The 11,530-nt window shown below is 52.9% G+C and overlaps 1 protein-coding gene across 2 annotated transcripts in view; it reads left to right on the top strand.

Moving 5' to 3' along the window:
* ST3GAL2 (ST3 beta-galactoside alpha-2,3-sialyltransferase 2) overlaps window positions 1-6,344 on the top strand; it is a 12,902-nt gene extending 6,558 nt beyond the window's left edge. The window contains exons 1-8 of one of the 2 annotated variants that reach the window (XM_041400724.1): window positions 428-515; window positions 1,354-1,622; window positions 1,703-2,128; window positions 2,244-2,437; window positions 2,668-2,847; window positions 3,028-3,073; window positions 3,233-3,352; window positions 3,648-6,344. In XM_041400724.1, coding sequence (XP_041256658.1) covers window positions 1,796-2,128; window positions 2,244-2,437; window positions 2,668-2,847; window positions 3,028-3,073; window positions 3,233-3,352; window positions 3,648-3,821 — 1,047 coding nt within the window. In that variant the 5' untranslated portion in view covers window positions 428-515; window positions 1,354-1,622; window positions 1,703-1,795 and the 3' untranslated portion in view covers window positions 3,822-6,344. Of the gene's footprint in view, window positions 1-427; window positions 516-1,353; window positions 1,623-1,702; window positions 2,129-2,243; window positions 2,438-2,667; window positions 2,848-3,027; window positions 3,074-3,232; window positions 3,353-3,647 lie in introns of those variants that run through there. The other variant, XM_041400725.1, reaches the window with a different exon arrangement.
* Window positions 6,345-11,530: the final 5,186 nt, after the last annotated feature.

Raw genomic sequence — 11,530 nt, 5'->3', positions numbered from 1 at the left:
GGGGGGGTGTTATAGCTTTTTACTGGCTTTATCCCAAACTCCCTAAATGCAAAAACCCTCTGTTTAACAACCACCCTGCTTCTTCTGCTGGCAGCAGCCCAAGGAACTGATTGCAGTCACTGCTGGCCATGCGTGTGCCATGTAGGCGTGTTAAAATTCCCTGCCAGAGCCCAGGAAAACACCTGAACTGGGATGTGCCTTCAGTTTTTGGCCCTTTCCTTTAAAGACTGTCCCCACTTGCACAAATATTTGACAGGGGGTTAATGGTTTGGGCAGGATGTGTCCGTGCCTGACAGTGCAGTGGGCTGGGGGAGCTTTGGGGTCCATGTTCTCCTCCCATCCCAGCAAGGAGGTTTTTGGGGGCTTAGCAGTCTATTCCTGGAAAGCAAGCCAGCGTCTTCCAGGAGATGTTTTTTTTTTTTCCTAGGGAAGAAGCATCGTGGTGCCTGCCAGCTCCTAATTACTGCTGCCGGCCTCGGCGCTGGCTTAATTGGGGCCAGGGCTGAGCCGTGGAGGTGATGCCTCTGCAGGGTTTTGCCTCGGGGTGGGGTCACCCCCTCCCCAAAAAGGCCTGGAGGGGAGGTCATGTCTCCAAACCCCTGGGATTCTGGATCCCGGGTTAAAAGGGGATTTTCAGCCTTTTTTTTTTTCCCCTTTTGTGATTTGGCCGAGGAGCGCTGTCTGGCTTTGCCCACGCCCCTGCTCGGGGGGCTCGGCCGCTCCTCCCGCCCTCCCGGGCGCAGCGGCAGCGCCTCTGCCCTGGCTATTTTTACCCGCCCGGATCACGAGCGAGCGAGTGACCTTCCCCAGGGGACGCTGCCACTCGGGGGGACAGTCCCAGCGTCCGTGCCCGGGTGCCCGTCGGGCTGCGGAGCGGCTGTTTCCCGGCTGTTTCCCGGCTGTTTCCCTGCCGTTTCCCGGCCGTTTCCCGGCTGTCTCGGCGGCGGCGGCAGCCGGCGAGCCCCTTTGGAGGGGCTGCTCATGGCGTGATAGAGAAGGACAATTTAGCCTACAGAAAGGAGCCGCTTGTTCGGCTCCAGGGGCCAGTTCATGGCTGAGCCTTTGTCTGGCAGAGACAGGGAGGGAGGGCACAGTCCGGGAGCTGCTGCGAGTTCCCCAGGGGCGGATAGCGATGCCGGCATCAGCTCCCTGCGCAGCCTGCGCCTGCTTGGCCCCTTCGGGTATGGCTCGTACTCTGCAGCCCCGTGCCTGGGACGGGCTGGGAGGCATTTTGGGGCGTTCAGTGGGGAATAAAGTCCTGAGCCCCCAGCACCCTCCGGCTGCTCGGCGCAGCCCCCCTGTGCTGTCTGCATCGCCACCCCTTGACGCGCCGTCCCCTTCTTCCCGCTCCAGGCCGGTGTCGTGGTGGCCGTGTTCCCGAGCCAGCGGCTGAGGGCAGCGTGCCAGCGGATCAGCTAAACCCCGGGGATGATGAGCACCGTGGCAGCTGAGCGCCAGCCGGGGCCGGGACCGGGAGGAGCCGCCGGGGCGCGGTGCCGCGGCTGAGGCCGGCGCGCCGAGCTGTGCGGAGCCCGCAGCAGATGCTCCCTGCCTGGCACGCGGAGCCACCGGGGGCCCTCGCCGCGGCCGGACAACGCGGATGGAAAGCTGCAGCCCAGCAGGTAGGAGCCGGGTGCGGTGGGTCCTGGAAGGCTCTACATCCCCCTCCCCACACCGGGAGTTACAGCGCTCGTTCCCGCAGGGAGCCCCGCTGGCCGGCTGACGCCCTCCCGCGCCCTATGCCCGCGCCCTATGCCGGAGCGGGCGCCGTCCCCGGCGCTGCCACCCGACGACCATGAAGTGCTCGTTGCGCTTCTGCTTCCTCTCGACCGCCTTCCTGCTCGTCTTCGTCATGTCCCTCCTCTTCACCTACTCGCACCACAGCATCGCCTACCTGGACCCCGGCGGGCTGGGCGGCATCCACCGGGTGAAGCTGGTGCCCGGCTATGCCGGGATGCAGCGGCTCAGCAAAGGGGGGCCGTACCCCCGGGGCTGCTCCTGCCGCCGCTGCCCGGCCGAGGAGCCCGGAGCCACCGACTGGTTTGATGGGCGCTACGATGGCACCGTGTCCCCTGTGTGGACCAAGGAGAACATGGACCTACCGCCCGACGTCCAGAGGTGGTGGATGGTGAGCGCAGGGACGAGAGTGCCGTGGTGTGCTCTGCCACGGGGGGCACAGATTTCTCCTCCACCGAGGCAGGGACGCTGGCTGATTCCCCCCTGTCCCCCTTCCCTCCTTGCAGATGCTGCAGCCCCAGTTCAAGTCCCACAACACCCACGAGGTCCTAAGCAAGCTCTTCCAGATCGTGCCGGGCGAGGATCCCTACCGCTCCCGTGACCCACGCCGCTGCCGCCGCTGCGCCGTGGTTGGCAACTCAGGCAACCTGCGCGGCTCTGGCTACGGACCGGAGATCGATGGGCACGACTTCGTGATGCGGTGAGGGCCAGAGAGCACGGCCAGGGCCTGCCCACCCGGGCAGCACAGACATGGGGAGATGCTGGCACCACCGGGTGCTGGGATGAGTGGGAGCGAGTCCAGCCTTGCCCCCTCCCCTGGGTGGGAAACTGCTGCTTGGCAGCATTCAGCAGCTCATGGGGATCACCCGTGTCACCTGCCAGGCAGGGGGCTTTGGGACGGTGGTGTCATCCTCCCTGCTGTCTCCCCAGGATGAACCAGGCCCCCACGGTGGGCTTTGAGGGCGATGTGGGTGGTCGGACCACACACCACTTCATGTATCCCGAGAGTGCCAAGAACCTGCCCGCCAACGTCAGCTTTGTGCTCGTGCCCTTCAAAACCCTGGACCTGCTCTGGATCGCCAGTGCCCTCTCCACTGGCCAGATCAGGTTGTAAGTACCCAGTGGGCACTGGCAGCACCAGGCTGGTGGCTCACCTTGCTCAAGGACAGCTCCCTTGGGAGCAATGGGAATTCATTTGTTCCTCTCTCCAAGAGCCCCCCTTGGCAAATCAAGCTGGAGTTGGGGGGCATGGGACCCCCAAGAACTCACCTGCCTCTGCTCTTTTCCCAGCACATACGCACCTGTGAAGCCTTTTCTGCGTGTGGACAAAGAAAAGGTACGTGGGGATCATCCCTATCACTGCCAGGAGCACCTGTATGGCCATGGCCTCTGTCACCTCATTGTTCCCCAGGGTTCCCAGTGCTCCTTCATGGGGTGCTGGTGCCAAAGGGAGCATGGCTGGGGCTGCTGTGCTGACCCTGGTCTGTCCTTCCAGGTGCAGATCTACAATCCTGCCTTCTTCAAGTACATCCACGACCGCTGGACGGAACACCACGGGCGCTACCCCTCCACTGGCATGCTGGTGCTCTTCTTTGCCCTCCATGTCTGTGATGAGGTGGGTGATGTCTCCTTCAGCTCCTGACTGGCATGGAGTGGGTTTGCTAAGGTCCTGAACCTTGAGGATTAAGGAAGGAGGTGGATTCTTTGGGTCAAACTGCAGCAGTGACTATGGTTGCCTGACAGTGATGGGCGCCCTTGAGGGGTGGGAAGGCTGTGCAGAAGGATGGGCACCTTTGAAAATCACCCCAGCAGTGCGGGGGTTGCCAAGACAAGCATGTCCCAACCTGGTGGGAGGTTCGTGTCCCAGCCTGGAGGGGGGTTCTGGCTCACTCCCTCCCTTGCTACGGCAGGTGAACGTCTTCGGGTTCGGTGCTGACAGCCGGGGAAACTGGCACCACTACTGGGAGAACAACCGCTATGCCGGGGAGTTCAGGAAGACGGGCGTGCACGATGCTGACTTCGAGGCACACATCATCGACATGCTGGCCAAAACCAGCAAGATCGAGGTTTACCGAGGAAACTGAGGGCTGAGTCTCTGGCTCCCTGCTCCAGCAGGTCCTGCTGCCTGCAGGGGCAGAGGTGAGGGTCTCCCTGGTGGCCTCAGGCAACGAGCACCTATGGGCAGGGCAGTTCTGCATTGCTGACAGCCACCGTGGTGGTATTTGGTGCCTCCAGCAGCCAATCAGGTTCAGAGCTAAAGGAGACTTTTTGCTTTTTTTTAATTATTATTATTATTATTATTAAGAAACCCAGCTGAGAAAGGATTTATAAACACAATCAGCGACTGACCAGGCGGCAGGGGTGGCCGCCTTGCATCTCTCTACAGTCAAACCAAATGCTGCTCTTTTTAAAAGAAGAGAACCCCCCGAAGCCGCGTGACTTTGGGGAGCCCCTCGAGCATCGCGGCCAGGCCGAGGGGGCTGAGGGAGCCGTGGCGGCTGCGCAGCCTCACCAGTGGAACCAGCTGCTTCTTTTTTCCTTTATTTTGGTATTTTTCTTTTATCCCCCCCTTGGGGCACCCGATGCCATCGTTTCTCCAGGGAAGGCTCCTGGCCCGGAGGCAGGTCCCAGCACATGGATCCGTGGTGGGGAGCCAGAAGCTTTGGGAAGCCGACCATTGCCGGTACCCTGCTGCAGGCTGGCAACTGCTGGCACGGCTGTGCAGGGAGATGAAGAGGAATCTCAGCTTTGGGGTGCAGCATCCCTGCTCTTCTGCCTGAGGACTGGGGAAGGGTAGGACAGATTTCAGGAATGACTGTACAGGAGGCGGCGAAGAAACCTACATGAGCAGCAGCCTGGTCACTCTGGCTGAGCTCTGTGAGCAGTTGTAGGATGCTCAAGGGGTTGTGGGATGCAGCAGGGTCAAGGAGACAGGATTTCCTTTGCTTTCAGGCTGGGAAGAAACAGATCAGAGATTAGTGGGTGAGTGAACTGCGCTTTTGCTTTTGTGTTGCTCTAAACAGCTCTGGTGAGAAGCTGAAATCCCAAAGTCTTTGCTCGTTTTGCCAGGGTGGAGCTTGATTTACACCAGTCTGGTACAGCTGGGGCCCTCAGGGTCCCCTGGGCTTCCTGGGCTGGCCAGGCAGCCTATGACATGGGATGGGGAGATGCTGAAGGAAACTGCCTCCCCAGAGATGTCATTAAAACCACTTTCTTTAGGTCAATCAGGTGGGCTTTTTTTTTTTTTTTAGGAAATGCTGAAAAGCTCAAGAAAAAGCAACCATGGAAAAACTCCCCCAGAGAGGGACCCTCTGCCTGCACGGCCAGTGCTGAGAGAGGAGCAGGGGCTGTGGGGCAGTGCCCATCTGGGGAAGCTCTGCCCATGCTGCCTTGCTGGTTGCAATAGTTAATTTAAGGAACAATCACTGTAGGGTTTTTTGGGCTTGGATATTTTTTTACCCTTTTGTATCTGGCTTTTCTGTAGCAGCCTCTTACCTGATTCTCTACTTTGCTTTGGCTGTTTTTCAGGGTTTTCTTTTATTTTTTTGAGGTTTCTCTTCAATTGTGAGACACCAGGGTGTGGGTTGGTCACCTGGAGCAGGCAAGTCAGCAGTCCCTGGGCTGGGCAAATTCAGCTTTTCTGTCCACAGGGATTTAATCCTGAGTTTTGTGGTGGAGCCACCCTGGTGCAGGCAGCCCTGAGCCACAGGACACAGGCTGCTGCAAGCCCTGCTCTCCACCTTCCTGGGTGTTTTTTGCTGATTGTTTTGTGGGGTTTTTTTTACGGGGAAGAAAATTAAAAACCACAAAACCACGAGCAACAATGAGTGCCTTGACCATCTCCCATCAGTGACACCTGGCTGTGCCCGTGCTGGCAGCAGGGACGTGGCCGACGTACCTGGCAGTTGTACCCACTTCCTTCCTCTCACCACACTGGATCTTAGCTGGGCAGCGCTGCTGGGAGAGAGGGACACATCTAGGCCACCACCTTTCTGCTGGTGGCTAGAAAGGCCAAATCCAGTGTGATGAGGCTGGACCAGCTCCTGTTGCAGCTGAGCAGGGCCAGGCCTGACAATCAGGGTGAGCGGAGACGCTGGGTACCAAACCCGAGTGCTCCAGCAGCACAGTAGTGGCATCCAGCATCAGGTGGCTTGTGGCTCCTGGCTGCCCTGACAGTATTTTTTTTTTTTTTGCTAACTTCCTTCCCCTACTCCCCTTTTCTCTGTTGTTTTAATTATTATTATATTATGTTTTTAATTTAAGCTGTCCCACTAGGACTCGCGACCGCTCGTGTCTCCCTGGCAGGGCGGCCGCAGGCAGGCGCACCACTGTACTGCACACAGAGGAGCTGTAGGCACAGGCTACGGGCAGAGGGGCAGCCAGGGAGGAGGTGCCCGGGCTGGCCCGCCTGGCAGAGGTTGTCTGCATCACACAGTACCTGATCTGAGCACCTCCTGCCCCACTGGGAGGGGGAGAGACCAGTGCTCCGAGCTGGGAGCAGGCGGGCAGCTCGGCCCGTAGCCTCTGTGTACGTGGGTACTTCTGCACACAACTGTCTTAAACCAACTGGTTTTTTTAAAGTCAATAAAAATCATGCATCAAATCTACTTGGTGGTTTTCTTCTGATAGCCTTGTCTACTGTGCCTTTGCCTGCACCCAAACCTGGGCATCGGTGGGGTCAGGAGAGGAGGGAAAGGGAATGAGAGGGTCTCTGGGCCATGAAGATGCTCTGCTCTCCCCTCCTCTCCCGGGCCAGGCACGAGCCCCCAGCTGTGGTTAACATCCCCTCACTGGGGCAGGAAAAGGACCTGGCCCTGTGCCAGCCTGGGTGCCCAGCAGCAGAGCCCCAGCACAACCCCTCCAGCCTGAGCCCAGCACTTGGTGATGCCACTGCTCACCCAGAGCCCACATCCATGTCCCAGCCACCCTGGACCTTAAAACAGAGGCTCTGGTCCCACGCAGCCCGTGTCCCTGAGCCCCACCACAGCAGAGGGAATGACATGGACAAGCTGTTGAAGGACACAATTTTGAATGTGGATACAGGCAGAGGCAGGGAAGGGATTTCCCCAGGGTGATGCAGCAGGCCCAGAGTTCACTCCAGCTCCCAGGGCTGGACCTGCAGGATCCCACCCAGACAACCAGGGCATTTGGCTTCTGACTCAAAAGGGTCTTGCATAACTAACAGCAAACTTCAGAATTAGTTAAAATGCCTCTTTATTAATATACAAACCTAGCAACATTTAAGCCAACCAAAATATGAAATGAAATCAAGCATGATATAAATACAGCATACATGACAACATGGCCTCAGTGGAGAGCAGCAAACTCACCCTGACTTGTGCGCTTGGGAACAACTGTCCACGTCCTCTGCCACAGGGTCTGGCATCAGAGCAGCTTTGTCTCTCCTAAACCCCTCCAAATCCAAACTCAGCAGAGGTGAGACCACTGTCCCCCTCGAAGGAAGAGTACCTGGCACGAGCCTTCTCTGACCCCACACTGCAAAGGGATTAAAGAGCCTCCCTGTGCTGCTGGACACAGCCTGCTGGCACCTGCTTGCCAAGGCCCTGCGAGGGCAGAGGGAAACGGCCGTAGTGGATGGGGAACCATGCTGCTGGCATTGCTCCTTGCTCTGTCCCACCTCAGCTACATCCATTGCACAGCATTCACAAACATAAGGCACTAGAAGAGTGTTTTCACAGGTTCAAACTTCAGTTGTTCTTAAAATTCTGGCAGCAGCATGCATCAGAAATCTTCCCAGCCCTTTTAAAATCTGATCTGAGGAGACAAAAGCATGAAGGGGGGTTTGGATGAGTGTCCTGCTGCAAGCCTGACCAGGAGGTGCAGGAGAACCTGTCAAGGACTTCAGAGATATTAATCTGCCTCTGGTTATACTGGAAGAAGTGAGATCTGTCCCACTACGGGAAAAGGAGGGAATTTTAGCATGGAAAAAACCTTAGTGGTGCCATGGTGAAAGGCAGCAGCATAGATTTTCCTCTAAAGCACACAAAATGGATCAGGTCCTAGCTGGGATGGCTGACAACTCCCAAGTATCTGCTCTGCTTGTAGCAGGTGTCAAGGATCTGTGTGGGAAGATCAACTGTTACCAGTATTAACAAATCAGTAAATATTAATGTGAACACTTTCCTCATTATAATGTACTGCTCCTCTTCGTTGAGACTCCTTATTCCAAGCAGGTGGAATCTCTAACAGAACATCAGCCCAGTGTGCTACACCTGCAAAGCAGCTCTGGCTTGTGCTGTAATCCAGAAGCCAGCCTGACATCAGTAATGCAGCCCAGCTTTGAGACAAATGGGAGATGAGAAGTCTCAGAGCCACCTCAGCACACACAACAGGCGGCAGCAGATCCCCTCCCCTCCTGCTTCTCCTGACTCCTGCCTGCAAATGTCAGCTGGTACAGCAGGGAAGCGTTCAGGCAGAGAATTTTGTTTCCTTTAATGCAATGGGACACCCACAGAGTACTCTACACGAGCCCAGGCTTCTTTAGACAAAGAAGAAAACCCATTACACCACAAGGAAAAAGTGAATAAATCCATTTCAGGGAGGGGGAACAAACAGGAAGGTGTCAGCCCAGCAGCTGGACAGGCACAAGGGCTCCCAGCTCCATACAAATTCCAGTCTCATACTGCAATAGCAGCTTCCACCATCTCCCAGTGCTTGCTCAAAATTACCATCTCTGGGTGCACAGCACACAGTTTTCCAGGAAGGAAATCAAATGGCAGGCACAGCCAGTGCCCAAACACCTCACCTAAAGCTTTAAGGCATTTATAAATATTCATTCTTTTTTCCTCTCTCAAATGCAGGGACTACTCATGCCAAGGGCTATAAGCCCACTGCTACAGCCATAATACTTAAGGAAAATTTAAAGTGCAAAGAAAATTTTCAAATGCTTTTTAGTGAAAGCTTGAAGTCATCAGATAACACCAACCCCTGCCTTTCTTGAGGTTTTGTTCCATGACTGCCATTTTTTAAAAATAAAAATCCAAACAATCAATTAAAGAAAAGTTAGTTTAAAACAGGAAAACATCCCAAAACAGGCAGAAATTATTCTGGCCCAGTATTATAATAAACTCATTTGGGAAGACAAATATGAAGGTTGTGAACATTTTGCTCACCATTATCAGCAGCCAAGAGCTGTGTTTAAATATAAATTACTTCTACCCTTGTAAGCAACTCCCCATTTTCCTGACATAGGAACTACCTCATTCTCACAGATCTCTTCTCAAAATGTCACCATTCTGTTCAAACGTGCTGGAAGGATGAGGGTGGTGATGTCAATGCTGTACCTTTACAGCTACAACAATGTGCCAGGGAGACAAAAGTGCTCCAGGCAATCAAGTGCACACAGTCCCCACTTCTCCTCTGTGGAACCATTTCCTTCATCCCAATGAGAGGGGCAAATGTGTGCTGGGAAACAAGTGCTAATGCTATCCCAACTCTGCCTAGAGCCAGGGCTCTCCCTTATCCAGCATCAAGGCTGCAGAGGAAGCTGCTCCCTGAGCTGGGAATGGAAGCTGATCATCTCTACAAGGCTGGGCTTAAGGAGTCGAATAACGAGCAAAGGATCAAACCTTCACTGCACCTCTCCTTCCACCTCAGCTCAGCCACTCCATCATCCCTCCACCAGTTTTTATTTTGCTGTGCCTCACTCTCTGATGGCAAAAGGAACTAATGCACTCAGCCACCTGAGGAAGGAGACTAAAGAAGTGTTAAGGACAGTGGGAAAATCCTGGCACAGGGAAAGGGAGGGTTAAATGATGGGATTTACAGCAGCCACAAACCTGCCTGGAGTTCTGATGTTGGTATCAGCACCATCCAAAAGTTGAATAAGTTAAGTTGATGCAGAGACACAGATCTAGAGCCAACCTGGCTCCAATGACAAAGCATCAGGTAGAAAGAAGAGAAGAACCTTGTGCATGAGAAATTGTACAGCAGCAGAGTTTGAAGGTGTTATAGGAAGAGCAACATGATTGTTGGCAACTCAAATGCAACAGTAGAAAGGAGGAATGCAAGCTTACACCAAGATGTGGAGATGCAGTGGAAGTTTTACACAACCTCCCTTCTTTGCCACAAAATAAGAAACTGTCCAGCAAGGCCTATCAAATCTAGATACTGGAGAAAACAAACAGAAATGAAACCTGGCAAAGACAGATGTGAAAATGACTATAACACATCCTCCTGAAACAGAAAACATAATTCTAGAAATAGACTATTAATTTTATCCTCAGATTGTTAAATATGAACAATATACTCCTGCTTTTCTAGTACCAGTTGTACTCAAGCCTTGCATTACTCACTCAAGGACTACCAAAACAGGATAACTTAAGAAGGGACACAGCAAGGTTAAGATAATATCTCTGTAAAAATCATTTAATGGAAGGAAGCACTATGCCTTATATAAGTTCCCCTGACAGCACTTGGGCAAGCCAGCCCTTCCCATGGATGCACACTGAGATGGATTCACTGGCTAACTTCCCTGCAAAGATGCTTGTATGAAAGGAATCTACAGGGCTGTCCCATCCTGGACAGCAAGACTCAGAGAACTGGTAACAACCCTGTGACTGACACACACGAGCTGCAGAGAGCAGACCTGCAGCTGCTGCTTCAGCACAGAATGAGGCCATTTCCCCTTCTACTGCCACAGAGAGAGATGCTATTTTTGTGTTTCCCAATCCAAGGTTCATAGTCTTACTGTGCAGAATGAGAACAAACAACCTTTTTTAGCAAAAAGCATTTTAAGGCAGTTTTAATGACGAGAATCAGGATGTAGAATTTTACAGTCCCTGTTATTTACCATCTTACACATAAAGACTACAGCAGCTTCGAAGAGAAAATTTTTAATTTTCTAATTTGAAGCTGTACTAAAGGTAGTAACTCCTCAACAGATTTAGTTGTTCTTTTTTTAGTTCTTTCTACTTTAATCATCAGATAAAGGGATTAGAGTCTTACATCACTGCTTAATACCTCAAGATGAAAACACTACGCTAGAAGGATCTTCCTCCAACTCGGTATCACTATTTTAAAACGTGATCCAATTGTTCTCTTGAGGGTGTTCAAGTTGGTAAAAGCAAACTATTCTTTACATTGTAAGTTTAAAAATAGGTACACCAGAAATTAAATCAACTAAGCCTGAACAGCAGTTAAAGACCTCTCAGGTTCTGATCTAAAACAAGAAGAGAATTCATAGCAGGGAAGGTGGGAGTAGGCGTTAATGAGCTGTAAGACTGACAATTACCAAACCAGCCAAGTCTCAAACAGCAAACACAGCCTTGCACAAGGTGTTGCTATATCTACCATCATGGTGGAAAACTATTTCCACTCTCTATTTTTGGTATGGAAAAGTCAATAGATCTAGACATAAAATAAACCTTTCAGACATAAAATAAACCTTAGCAGACATAATGACAAAAGTAGCTAATAAAACACAATTTTACTGTCAGAACTGCTGAAGAAGAGACATCCCTGTATGAAAAGTTGCCTGAGGAACTAACAGGCACCATAAAATTAGGGAAAAGGAAAAATAATCACAGGAAGAATATAATGCAGCTGGACTGAGTGGCTGGTAAAGGACAGCATGCTTCTAGCTTTCCAGTTTGGTCTTAACTAATTCTAACTCTGCAGAGAACTGAACAGCTTGAGGTAAAATCTCTCTTCAGCAGTTTCGATACAAACTTCAGCACACCTTGGCCCTATACCTTGCCTTCTCCTGGAGTATCATGCCTTACTCAGCCACAACAGATGGTCAATAAACCCTAAGCAGAAGGGCTGCTCTAAG

The sequence above is a fragment of the Onychostruthus taczanowskii genome, unplaced genomic scaffold (assembly GCF_017590055.1).
Source record: "Onychostruthus taczanowskii isolate IOZ18803 unplaced genomic scaffold, ASM1759005v1 scaffold18, whole genome shotgun sequence".
Taxonomy (NCBI): domain Eukaryota; kingdom Metazoa; phylum Chordata; class Aves; order Passeriformes; family Passeridae; genus Onychostruthus; species Onychostruthus taczanowskii.
This window is presented reverse-complemented; position numbering and strand designations above follow the sequence as displayed.